This window comes from Oncorhynchus mykiss, chromosome 3, assembly GCF_057628025.1.
Source record: "Oncorhynchus mykiss isolate SJ-2025 chromosome 3, ASM5762802v1, whole genome shotgun sequence".
Lineage (NCBI taxonomy): Eukaryota > Metazoa > Chordata > Actinopteri > Salmoniformes > Salmonidae > Oncorhynchus > Oncorhynchus mykiss.
This window is the reverse complement of record NC_143024.1, coordinates 37,321,332-37,334,937: the sequence shown is the minus strand read 5'-3', so window position 1 is coordinate 37,334,937 and position 13,606 is coordinate 37,321,332. Positions and strand designations below refer to the sequence as shown.

Sequence of the window (13,606 nt, the reverse complement as noted above, 5' to 3'; positions counted from 1 at the left end):
AATGCATTGAAAGAGGGATATGAAATAGGCTACTACCAAGGTCTGATGATGCTTCTGACAATATAGTAAAAGGATGTCCTAATGTATTTAGAAGTCTGCCTGAGACAGTGTAGTGTTTGAGGAGTTCCCTTGTGCATGTGTTGTTGCATGTGCAGTAAGTCCTGGGTAGATTTTTTCCCTCCCTGCTTGGCAGAGATCTTATAAAAGGTAAGAATTGTGAACCCACAACCCAAATGTATCACATAAAATGTATATGCCATATCTCCCAATCAAAGGGGCTTCCCGAATAAAGCTTGTTCGCTGTGACAGAACATAGTTTTTCTTCATAGATCTGCGTTATTCCACAAAGTTCTATCTAGCGCTGCAATGAGGGAGAGGGTCGCTTAACCTTGTGACCTAGCTCTAGCTCTATTCCACTCTCCATGAGTGAGAGAGCTGCACACTGTGACAGACAGTCCAACACTGTGACAGACAGTCCAACACTGTGACAGACAATCCAACACTGAGCCAGACAGGTTTAGGTACTGTGACAAATTTCCGGTGTTTGAAACTCGAATTATAAGATAGAATTAAAGTAATACTCAATGTACTGTTTGCTTTGTCAGCTGGTAACATTCAGAAGAAGAAGCAGTCGAGAAAACGCGTCATCCTCCAGCTGCCAGCCAACGGGGGCCAAGACTGTCCTGAGGTGCTGGAGGAGGAAAAGGACTGTGAGGCTCCTAAAGTCTGCCCTGGTTACAGGTACAGCACAGTACTTTCTGAAGACACTGTACATGGAGATGATTACACCAATGATGATACTATTGCTACTGTCGTTAGCAACTCTTACTCATAAAGTGTATCGTTATTATACACGAATGACCTCTACTGTCTGCTGATAATGTTAATGTTGAATATGATGATTTGAATGATTATGATGACATTGACTTGATGATCATCATCACGTTCAACATCATTATCACAATCAGCATCGTCACAATACTTCCTCTATTGCAGGTGGAAGTCACACAAATGGAGAAGGTGTCAATTGGTACCATGGTACATCAGGGAGGACAGCCCAGGGGCTCAGGAGACATGTGGACCAGGTCTTCAAACAAGAGGTGAAATGACATCCTTTAACCATCTCTCTTTGTTCCTTCACAAATCCCCTTCGATTACTTACTCTTCTATCCAATTTAAACATCCACAACGAAATTGACATTCTTTGTGGCCTCTGAATCTCAGCCAGGAGAAAACAGATGGATTTGGCAAGGTTAGGAGAGGCAAATTGTGCTTCTTAAACCACTTGTCAAATTCTTCTCCTTTAGGCGAAGACGTGAACTGGGGTTGACACTCCCCGCAGCACTGAGGACACCTCTTGTCATCCCTCAGTGAATTTAGGATGTCAATGTCTTCATGACTAGGCATCCACCTTGTTTGTTTGAGACGTTTCTAAGTACCAGGTACCTCAGGCTCTTTTCATGCAGCTTCAATCACAGCTCCATTTGGGAGAGCTGCTACATTCCTCCCCTGGCTAACTACAACCTGTAAATATGTTTCAATTGTAAGGAAACACCATATGATAGCATATTGAAGCGTACGTTTTACTTGCATTCAGGAATGGCTCACCTACTGTAGATAAAAGGAGCTGTACAACAAAGTAGTGTACATGTGTTTTTTCAGGTCACATAATAATTCCATTGTTGTATAGCTTTAAATAGAACTATAATCAGTGGCAATGTTGTAAATTGCCACTTGTGAAGTGCTAATATGCATAAATGGAAAGAGACACGTAACAATTTCCTTTTCTTCATACAAACGATCTGACATCCACAATCCTTCTGTAGCGTTGGGCTGACTCTCATAGCCTGTGATAGTAGACATTAACATCCCTGGGCTCTAAAGAATCCAGGTCACTGCTTGTCATTCTCTGAGACATGCTGAGACACAGTGTCTCTTTACCCCTGGGGCGTCTCACGGCTTCTCACGGCTTCTCACTGTTGTGTACCTGGAGGGACCTGGAACACTCCTGACCGCCAGTCACACTCACTGTCAACACACATGCCACCACAAACAACCCCACACATATCAACAGGCTACAGCAATCCAAACGTATAGAGTCAACAGAGGCCCAAGGGAGTTTGAGCAGAACTCTGCTTGTAAGTTAATTTGGGGTAGAAAAATAATTGGATCTTGAGTGTCTACGGCATAACGAAAAGCACATATTGCAATATCTTCAGTAATGTCCTTTTAATCAAAACTCAACATATTTGTCATATTAACATTGAGCCTGTATTGATCGTCATTTATATTTTATCCTGACCCTTCTTTCTACATTGTTACTGACTGTATTAAAAAAAACAGTCTGCCTGAGGCTGTGTTCAATTGACAACCACCCTGTATTACATTGTACACCTTTTCTGCAACCCACCAAACCAATCAATGTCTCCATTCCTGCTAAATCTCTGTGACCCAGACAAAATGGCCACCAAGGGACATTGTGCCTTTGATTTCCCCCCACAGCCGTGTCCTGTCGACAGCTGGACGGAGCGCAGGCAGACATTGGAGAGTGTCTGAAGTTTGCCAACACCATGCCCCCCATCTCTCAGCGGTGCCAGCTCCCATGCCAGGATGATTGCCAGCTCACCAACTGGTCCAAGTTCTCGTCCTGCACAGCTGACTGTGTGGGGGTTCGAACCAGGAAGAGGTTACTTGTAGGTGAGGAACAGTAACAAAACGTGTGGACTTTTGGTAGTATGGCACCTTTGCACAGGGGCAGTCCATTAAGGAAGTTCTATAGCTTATAAGCAACACATGACTGATTCAGTTTGCTCTAGGACCTTGCGAGAAGGGGAGGTAGCATGTAGCCTGCTAGAGTGCAGCATAGATGCTATTAGCAACTATTAGATAAAGTCTCTTGTTTTGGGGAGCAGCCTAAGAATTTTAATGAGGTCTGGTCCAATTAATCTGGATGTGGAATATTTACATGTTACTCAATGAGAACATAATGATGCATATTAATGCCTAGTGACAGGATGGAGTTTAGCTTTTAAATTGCACATGACAGACCTGCAGGCAGACACACACAAACACAAACGTCCTACCTACTAACCCCTATCCTCTCTCCACCCCAGGGAGAAGCAAGAAGAAGGACAAGTGTAAGAACACCCAGATGTACCCTCTGAGCGAGACGCAGTACTGCCCGTGTGACAAGTACAACGCCCAGCCCTTGGGTAACTGGTCCGACTGCATCCTGGCCGGGGGAGACCGTGTGGAGAGTCTCCCGGGCACAAAGGTCCAGGGGAACATCAAGGAGTGTGGCCAGGGCTACCGCTACCAGGCCATGGTGTGTTACGACCAGGACAACAGACTGGTGGAGACCTCACGATGCAACAGCCATGGTGGGGTGGAGTTGTTGGGTGTGTGTGTGTGTGTGTGTGTGTGTGTGTGTGTATGTACCCCCCAGGGGGAAGTTGACTAGCCGTAATCCCCCCCTCAGCCCTTCACACACTAATATACACACACACACTAATACACACACACACACTAATACACACACACACTAATACAGACACAGAGAGAGTATGCTCCTAATGGCATCATGCATTGCTCCGTTAACTATGACCCCTGATCTCTGATGATGACTGCTGACCTGCCAGCACCAAATCTGCCCCAAATCACAGCTACAGTGCTTGGTTTGATGCCAAGGGCAGGGATGTGGGTCGACTGGGTTGTTAGGTTTCTCTCCAATGATGATTTCAGTGAAACAATAAGCAATGCGTGTACAAAACATTGCAATATCTGTATTACAATGTAAGATGTTTTACCACTTTCTAAGTTCTCTGGCTCTCATCAATATTACTATTTTTAAAACAACTGTTTATTTTTAAAACTGGATTTTCTTTTAAACTGAATTTGACATGATTTATTTTCTCGAATATTCTTGTCTGAACTTTTCTTATCTGAATCGCTCTTATCTTCTTGTTCTTAAAACATGAAGCGCAAAGGAACACTCGATGCCCTCTCTAATTTGACACATGCAGACAAATTGCTTTTAGAATAGTTGAATTTTGAAGACATGTACTGATGTAGAAATGAACACATCAGTGTCATGCATTTCTGAACAGAGCCCAAGCTATGACTCAGAGATTCAGTTGCACATTAGTAAGCCTGGGAGTGGGTATGACTGGAGCCCGACACTGGGACGTATTAGGAAAGAAAATATGTGTGTGTTTGTGGGACAAGGTATATTGTATATGATTATGGAAGGAATTATTGATAGTGTTCTAGAAGAATGTGTTTTTGTTACTGAGATGATCGTCTCGTTACGGTATGCATCGTAATACATGCAATATCACTTCCCTATCTCTCTCTCCCTCTCATGTTTCTCTCTCTGACTCTCTCTCTCCCTCTCATGTTTCTCTCTCTGACTCTCTCTCTCCCTCTCATGTTTCTCTCTCTGACTCTCTCTCTCCCTCTCATGTTTCTCTTTCTGACTCTCTCTCTCCCTCTCATGTTTCTCTCTCTGACTCTCTCTCTCTCCCTCTCTTCTCTCCCTCTCTCTTTCTCTCTCTGCATATCTCTCACTCTCTCTCGCCCTCTCTCTTTCTCTCTCTGCGTATCTCTCACTCTCTCTCGCCCTCTCTCTTTCTCTCTTCTTGCTCTCTCTCTTCCTCCCATCGTCAGGGTTAATATTAATAGAAGAGGAAACATTGTCCTCTCTACCACTGTGTGTATGGTGACATATTTCCCCAGGCTGTGATAGAGATCATCGAATGTAGTTATTCCCCCCCAGATATCAATAGAGGCGGGGATTAACGCTGAAAGTCTGTGTTGCTCACAGCGACGACATACATAGACCTTCCTTTTACTGTTCACCTTTTTGTAGTCTTGGACTCAAGTCTTGGACTCAAGCGGTGATGATTTGACATAAGTTCATCTATCGCTGATTTGTTGGAGTCTATGGAGTTTTCCCCATTTTATGGGGTTAACGTTTCACATGTGAACTGTTCAAGTCTCCATGGTGGGTTAAAAGGTGTTGGTTGGGGTACTGACCAGTGACCATGTGTACAGAATCCATATTAGGAACCTTGCCATTCCTCCTCCTTGGACCTTCACGCCTCACCTTGACAATGTTCCTAGTATGGATTCTGTACTTTGTAACTCAGCCATTCCCTTTTCTATGATTATAAACTATGGGATGGCTCTGAGAGGCTTGGCCTTGGCTCGACAGGAATTGGGTGGTTAAGAGGGAATTTTTTTAAATGTGTTTTTTATTTTTTATTTCACCTTTATTTAACCAGGTAGGCTAGTTGAGAACAAGTTCTCATTTACAATTGCTACCTGGCCAAGATAAAGCACATACAACAACACAGAGTTTCACATGGAGTAAAACAAACATAGTCAATAATACACTAGAAAAATAAGTCTATATACAATGTGAGCAAATGAGGTGAGATAAGGGAGGTAAAGGCAAAAAAAGGCCATGGTGGCGAAGTAAATACAATATAGCAAGTAAAACACTGGAATGATAGATTTGCAGTGGAGGAAAGTGCAAAGTAGAGATGGGGTGCAAAGGAGAAAAATAAATAAAGAGGTAGTTGTTTGGGCTAAATTATAGATGGGCTATGTACAGGTGCAGTAATCTGTGAGCTGCTCTGACAGCTGGTGCTTAAAGCTAGTGAGGGAGATAAGTTTTTCAGATATTTTTGTAGTTCGTTCCAGTTATTGGCAGCAGAGAACTGGAAGGAGAGGTGGCCAAAGGAAGAATTGGTTTTGGGGGTGACCAGAGAGATATACCTGCTGGAGCGCGTGCTACAGTGACCAGCGAGCTGAGATAAGAGGGGACTTTACCTAGCAGGGTCTTATAGATGACCTGGAGCCAGTGGGTTTGGCGACGAGTATGAAGCGAGGGCCAGCCAACGAGAGCGTACAGGTCGCAGTGATGGGTAGTATATGGGGCTTTGATGACAAAACAGATGTCACTGTGATAGACTGCATCCAATTTATTGAGTAGGGTATTGGAGGCTATTTTGTAAATGACATCGCCGAAGTCGAGGATCGGTAGGATGGTCAGTTTAGAAGGGTATGTTTGGCAGCATGAGGGAAGGATGCTTTGTTGCGAAATAGGAAGCCAATTCTAGACTTAACTTTGGATTGGAGATGTTTGATATGAGTCTGGAAGGAGAGTTTGCAGTCTAACCTGACACCTAGGTATTTGTAGTTGTCCACATATTCTAAGTCAGAACCATCCAGAGTAGTGATGTTGGACGGGCAGGCAGGTGCAGGCAGCGATTGGTTGAAGAGCATGCATTTAGTTTTACTTGTATTTAAGAGCAATTGCTCTGAGGCCACGGAAGGAGAGTTGTATGGCATTGAAGCTCGTCTGGAGGGTTGTTAACACTGTGTCCAAAGAAGGGCCAGAAGTATACAGAATGGTGTCGTCTGCGTAGAGGTGGATCAGAGACTCACCAGCAGCAAGAGCGACATCATTGATGATGAAGAGAGTTGGTCCAAGAATTTAACCCTGTGGCACCCCCATAGAGACTGCCAGAGGCCCGGACAACAGGCCCTCCGATTTGACACACTGAACTCTATCAGAGAAGTAGTTGGTGAACAACTACTGTGGTGATTGACAGAGTCGAAAGCCTTGGCAAGGTCAATGAATACGGCTGCACAGTATTGTTTCTTATCAATGGCGGTTAAGATATCGTTTAGGACCTTGAGCGTGGCTGAGGTGCACCCATGACCAGCTCTGAAACCAGATTGCATAGCGGAGAAGGAATGAGGAATGAGGTCACTGTGGGAATCTGCGCTGTAGGTGAAGGCATGTAGTAAGGCGGACATGTTGTTAAGGACCAGTAACCTCTAGCAGTATGTGAGGTTGTGGTGGGGATCTGGTTTAGTTGGAGGCGATTGGGAGCCGATATATTAGTAAGGGCTAGTGAACTACTCTGCATGGGCAGGAGAGTGCTGTTGAGGATTAGGGTTAGCTAATGTAGTGAGAGTAGGAGGGGCTGCCATGGTATTAAGAGATGATTGGGCCACTTCCAAACTGCTGAAATGACGCAGCAAAACAAATCAGGTGAACGCAATGGGTTGTGCTAAATCTAAGCTGTGCTGTGCAACAGATTAAATAGCAACACATCCTTTCTATGGATCTCTCAAGAAATGTGATACATTATGCAGTGTTTCTCCCACTCCGTATCCTCTCATTCCACCACACCCCTGCAGACACACAGCGGATAACTATACATCAAAATGTGTTTTGGTTTGAAACTGTCTTTACACTGTAGCTGCAGTACTAATCAGACATATATAGACATTTTCTGTATGTTTAACTCTGGTTCTAATTCCTCTGATTGGAATTGGCACTGTAGGAACAGAACTGTAGCAGGGGGTTAATGTAGATCTATAGGGGATGAACACATATGTGAGGGTCCATGAACTACATGGCATAAGGGATGATTTCAGATCGTTGGGCTGGCTTAAAGAGCAATTGAAGGCAATTAACAACTTCTCTGGTAGAAAATGGCCTATGTGGCATCGATATTAGTCAGAAACATTTGTTCTACTGTTACAAAGTGTAAATAGGCTCATTTTGTTCATAAAGTCAGTCACGTCCAAACTGAGATTTGAGAGATAATTAGGAAAACAATGGTACGTCACGGAATGAAGGTTAGTTTATAAGTTTTCTTTGTGTTGGGTTTATTTCAATCCTGCCCACAGCTGGCAGCACCCAAGTAATCATTAGTTCAGGAACGCGCAGCTGCACGCGAACAATCATCATGCCCATGGTCAATTTGGTTTGGCATTCATTATCCTTAAGGGATATGGGACAATATTTTAAAATGTCAGTAGCTCCAAATTTATATAACTTAAAAAATCTCTAACCAACTATAAATTATACAAATTCATATAGAAATATTGAAAGCATTTAATGAGACAACTAAAATATAAAAATATTGTCCCATTTACATTGTGAAATGGAATAAATGGAACTGAGTCAAACATGTGGTTTCCATATGTTTGATGTGTTTGATACCGTTCCATTCATCCATTCCAGTCATTACACTGAGTCTGTCCTCCTATAGCTCCTCCCACCAGTCTCCACTGGTGTATGTGATGTCACATGACAGTAAGGCGTGTCACTGTGCCACTAGGGTCACCCCTGTTGGGATCGGAGAGTCTTCTTTCCCTGCCACCCCGTCTTCCTGCCATGTGGTATGTCCCATCACTCAGGGAGCTCCTATGTTTGAACAGGATTCCAGGGTCAAATACTGCTGACAGTGGTAGCAGTTAACAGCCAGGGCTTCCAATCAATCACACACCCAGCACCTAGAGAGTCTTCAGGAAGACAGAATGTTGTCAAAAAGTGCATTTTATGCACAAACACCTCATTTTGTCTCCTTGCGTGTTCACTTCATTGATTTAGCTGTTTTCCAATTCAATCTGGATGGGACCACAGGGAAACGCTGCTACACAATAACACAGCCTCAGGCCTTCAACCCTGAAGCTTTAGTTCAGACCCAGCCCTCAAACGTATACAATACACCGTACATTCCAGTTCATTAGCAACCGTCTCGTGAAAGCATCGAGAAGAAACGTGTTGTTCTCCACTGAAATGTAGCTAGCTAGTGGTTCACATGGATAACCTCTTCCAGTGAATTAGCCTGGGACCTCTGTGTGTTTGTCGAGACAGACACAGGATATCAGGGCTTGGGGATGTAGGGATCCAGATGAACAGGAGTAATAAGCAGAGTGAGATGCTTAAGCCAGCCAGCCCCAGTTGCCATGTCATGACCCTGTCAGCCACTTGAGGAAACATAGATTACATGAAAAAGCTTACAGTTGACCCAAATCACTTTTCAAGAGTATTTTTTATTTATTTTAACAGCTCCATATGAGACCCTGGAGTGTAGCTCTATTGTTATAGCGCAACATCAGCCGTCTCTGTAAATCAACAGTTGAGTCATTATTTGCTCATGTTGTTGGTGCTAGTATTGGTTTTCTGGTTATGTGATATCGTTACACCTTGGATTTTCTCCAAGTTGCACATGCAATATTTTCACAAGAGTTTATTATGATGTTATTGTTTATTACAGAAAACAAAAATATAATGGGTAACATTATGCTTTAACTCCTTCGTGAAAATGTCATGAACATGCAATTACGTTTTACAACATGTCATAACCTTATCGCAATCAGACTAGAATAGATGCTATACCATGGAAAGGAAGGGCTATGCATCATAGGGCTCCTGGGGGCCTCTATGGGCCCCTGTCTTTTCCTGGCACTTCTCACACCACTCTCTCTCTCCTCCATACAGGCTACATTGAGGAGGCATGCATCATCCCCTGTCCGTCAGACTGTAAGCTCAGCGAGTGGTCCAACTGGTCCCGCTGCAGCAAGTCATGTGGTAGCGGGGTCAAAGTGCGTTCCAAGTGGCTCCGGGAGAAACCCTACAACGGAGGGCGACCCTGCCCCAAACTGGATCACATCAACCAGGTACAGCATGAGAAACACTCACAAGACTGTCTAATGTAGAAATTAGTTCATGTTTACTTGTAATAATTTTGTCTGATAGCTGAGGGACTTCCTAATATGGATGCCAGTTTTTCCTAATATAAATTCTATTTTTCAGGCACTGTTTGTGATAAATAACACCGTTTTTATGTTAGAAACACATTATTACAAACACATAGGAGAGAGAAACAAATGAAATATTCATTAAAATATTCTGTTTGAATTACCTTCCGTTACTTTCTCTCATGATTGCCAAATTGCTTTTGCTGGGTAGAATAGAGGGCCAGGGGAATGGATACTACAAATGGATGCATCCAACAGAAATGCCCCTGATTTGAGAAATTACATTTTTTTTTTACCTTCAATATGAATCGCAACAGATTCAGAGAAGTGGATTAAATTCATGGTATGTTGATCTGTTTCTCAGTGTTTGAACTCTCTAAAGGGGTCTTCACAGAGGCAGCCTTTATTTACAACGTCACATGAATCAAATGTTTGATCGAAGCAATTCAATATTTGCATTTGTCAATTATACCAAATCTTTGTCACTTTCATTCCACAATGCACACTGGATACGGATGAACACAATAGGCCCAGGTAAGACCCTTTTCAGTATTGTGAATTCACATTGTCAACAATGTTCCCACATACTAAATATCTCTTGTTGTGCATAGTACTGTACAGAACACTCACAGACGTAGCGGGGTAAGATTAAAAGGGATAGACATAAGCACCAACAAAACACCTCTGGTAATGTCTTAATCACCTCAACACAGTAATATCATTGACGCTATTCTTGTCACCCAAACTCAATGATAAACGGAGGTAATAACCATATACATATTAAGTGTCAGACCTCTTGCCTGGTGCCTTCCCCCAGGTGTACGAGGTTGTGCCCTGTATTAGTGACTGCAGTCAGTATGTGTGGGTGGCTGAACCCTGGAGTGTGTGGAAGGTCAGCAACTTGGACCTGAAGGAGAACTGTGGAGAGGGCGTCCAGACCCGCAAAGTCAGGTACTCTACCCTTTCACTACATCGCACTACTGTAGACTAAATAAAACCATCCCAAGTTATGTTCTACTCCCTCATACGAAGACCGTTGTGTCACACACAGTATAAATCCATGGTCCTCAACATATGCAGGTAAATATGTTGTATATATTGCATTTGATTGACAGCTGATTTTAATGGATTTTTTTTTGACTATGTAAGGTCATATGAACACATCTCTGTGCCAATCCCGTAGGTGTATGCTGAACACTATTGACGGTCCATCTGAGTCTGTGGAGGACTACCTGTGTGACCCGGAGGACATGCCCTTGGGGACACGGGGAAGCCGGCTGCCCTGCCCCGAGGACTGTGTCCTCTCTGACTGGAGCAGTTGGAACCGCTGCAGCCTGGTAAGAATAACTGGTCGGAGACCAATCATCTCTATTCATGTATGTATGATGTGAATGTGATGAGTGTGGTAAGAGGTTTCCTGGATCTGTACAAAAGTTTTGGCCTCTCTGGAGTTGCTGCAGCCTGTTAAGAACCACTGGTACATGTATGTGGTAGGAACTGACCCTGGATCTGTAGGATAGTTTTTTTTAAAATTCACCCACTGATTCTGTGATATGAAGTCCTGTGATTGAAACTGATACCCATTTCTGACTTTTCGAAAGAGACTGGAACCTAACATAAAGAGTTTGTTTGTCTTAGGATAAATGGATTGTGAATCCTTCACAGTATGATATTTCTTCCTCCACGGAGGCAGAAAAAGAATAGAAATTGAAATGTGTGCTGCAGAACGGTAACAAATGCCTGTGAATCACATGATCAAATTCTCACCCATTAAAATACACAGAGAAAGAAACCGATGTAACTACTTCCTGATCGAGACTTCAGTGGAGGTGAATGTATTTCTGGATGTAGAAATCCCCTGGTGAAACAGCTGCACCTGCTCTGATCGGATCATGAACCACTCTCACTCTCCAGCCTGACACTGCTAGGAAGCCTTTGTAACACGGTAAAGGCAGCCCGACCATGGTTGTCTCACAGCTGTAAAATAGACACATGTATGAAATATTACTGAATATAATCAAAGTCCAGTAGTTAACCGCAGTAAGGGGTCCATTCCTCCCCCTCTGACACATTTCATTGGTTGCAAAAAAAAAGAGCGATTGAACTGTTTCGACGTCACCTGCTGTTTTCCTGAAAAGGCACCAGCCATTGTTAATCACACCCCGTTCTCTTGAAGTGCTTGACATGCTGACTTCCCACAATTCCAATCTCAACATGGAGTCTTGCCGGTACCATGTTTAATTCATGACGAATAAAACATTCCAGCGATGTTATTCCAGAGGCAGTGTTTTTCGAATATCTATTCGAGAAGCATCCTCAACGTTTTTCCGCAAAATTCCTAGGAATTCCATATTCCAGGAATGCCAGTAGAGAGGATATGGAAAAGTTGGCAGCCCTGGGAATTGGGAATGGCATGACATCAAAACATGGAATGTTAATCCACTTTTATTTAAGACAATTAAGTGTGGAGAAAAAACTAGGAAATAATCCAGAAGCCTTCAAATTCACACAGTTGAATCGACTTTCATGTTCAATAAATGTGGACATCATGGCGACAAGGCCTCTCCATTGAAAAGGGGCTTAGTTCCAGTTCAGTGATCTGTCTACGTAGACTTCTTATGACTTGCTGCAATATGGATTTGTAAATCATTTACGCTATAACAAAAATACACAACCCTCCCCCTTTTTGCTCAACCCCTCCATGTTGATGTGAAATTGTGCCTACTTTTCAGCCATGCAGTTACAACAACAGCAGGAAACGGACAGCTTACGCCATCCGGTCACCTGGAGCAGGGAGACAATGTCCCGACACCACAGAGAAGGAGCCATGTAGTCTGAACCTGAACTGCTTTCACTATTTCTACAACATCACAGGTAAAAAAAATAAAAAATGAATCGCAGAACATCTCACTTTGACATCTTCCATCTAGTTTGTCTATAAGTAGCTACTTTCCCTCATCAGTGGCTATCTACTTACACTGTTACTTAAAGGCCCAATGCTGCTGTTTTTACCTCAATATCAACTCATTTCTGGGTAACAATTAAGTACCTTACTGTGACTGTTTTCAATCAAAATGGTCAAAAAGAAACAAAAATAGCTTCTTAGCGTGAGCAATTTCTTGATCTATTAACTTATTTTCTGCCTGGTGACTGCATCCTACCAAAACAAGCAGAAATTTCAGCTCTTACACTAAAGGGGCATTATCATAATTTTCACAATTTTTATAGTATTATTCCAAGTTCATAGTGTGGAAATATATACAAAACCCTGGGAAATCATGTTATTGACCTCACTGGGCCTTTGAAGTGTTCTAATTTTACTCATACTGAAATAACTTTACCCAACTAATGCAGTTAAAAAAATCTATATACACACTATAAGGTTATGTATTCATTTTGCACACTCTTGGTGCAGCATACTCTTATCTAGTGCTACTCCAAAACGACTTGGTCCAATTAAACGGCAGCCTTTTTTGGTGGCTCCTCTGTGATTCCAGAGATGTGTAGTGTTATCTTCAATATTGTAGCTCTCTCTCCCTCTCTCCTCTCTCTGTCTGTTGCTCACTTCACTGCTAATCTGTAGCGCTCTGCTCCCAGCGTCACCCAGGCCTTTCAGGGCCACACAGTAACTATGTAAATACAATACCAGTAGAGATCATTACTGGAAATGCTCTATTTCATGTTGCCAGGATCCATCTTGCCTTTGCCTTTGCTTGTCTGAATCGTTCTCTCTCTCTCTCTCTCTCTCACTCTCTCTCTCCACAATCTCCCGCTTCCACTCCTCCGAGTGCCACAAAGCTTTGCAGCAGGAGTTGAGCACTTAAAACGGCCGCTAAAAACAGCCACTCATCTTTGTCAGTGTTGCAGGCGTTTGAGTGATCCCCGGGCCCCTCAGTGGTAGACATGCTTCCTGGCTTAACTAGAGCCACATGGTTATTTGATTGTGGTTCTGGGATTCCAACTTCTCTGGATTCACACGATATGTGTCACGTTCTGACCTTAGTTCTTTTGTTATGTCTTTGTTTTAGTATGGTCAGGG

At 43.1% G+C, this 13,606-nt stretch overlaps 1 protein-coding gene across 2 annotated transcripts in view; it reads left to right on the top strand.

Annotated features, from left to right (window-relative positions):
• Nucleotides 1-13,606, top strand: part of LOC110515882 (thrombospondin type-1 domain-containing protein 7A) — a 104,887-nt gene that overhangs the window by 68,094 nt on the left and 23,187 nt on the right. The window contains exons 10-18 of one of the 2 annotated variants that reach the window (XM_036973360.2): nt 606-741; nt 997-1,100; nt 2,503-2,697; nt 3,114-3,380; nt 9,308-9,486; nt 10,096-10,101; nt 10,385-10,518; nt 10,751-10,904; nt 12,300-12,441. In XM_036973360.2, coding sequence (XP_036829255.2) covers nt 606-741; nt 997-1,100; nt 2,503-2,697; nt 3,114-3,380; nt 9,308-9,486; nt 10,096-10,101; nt 10,385-10,518; nt 10,751-10,904; nt 12,300-12,441 — 1,317 coding nt within the window. Of the gene's footprint in view, nt 1-605; nt 742-996; nt 1,101-2,502; nt 2,698-3,113; nt 3,381-9,307; nt 10,312-10,384; nt 10,519-10,750; nt 10,905-12,299; nt 12,442-13,606 lie in introns of those variants that run through there. The other variant, XM_090229174.1, reaches the window with a different exon arrangement.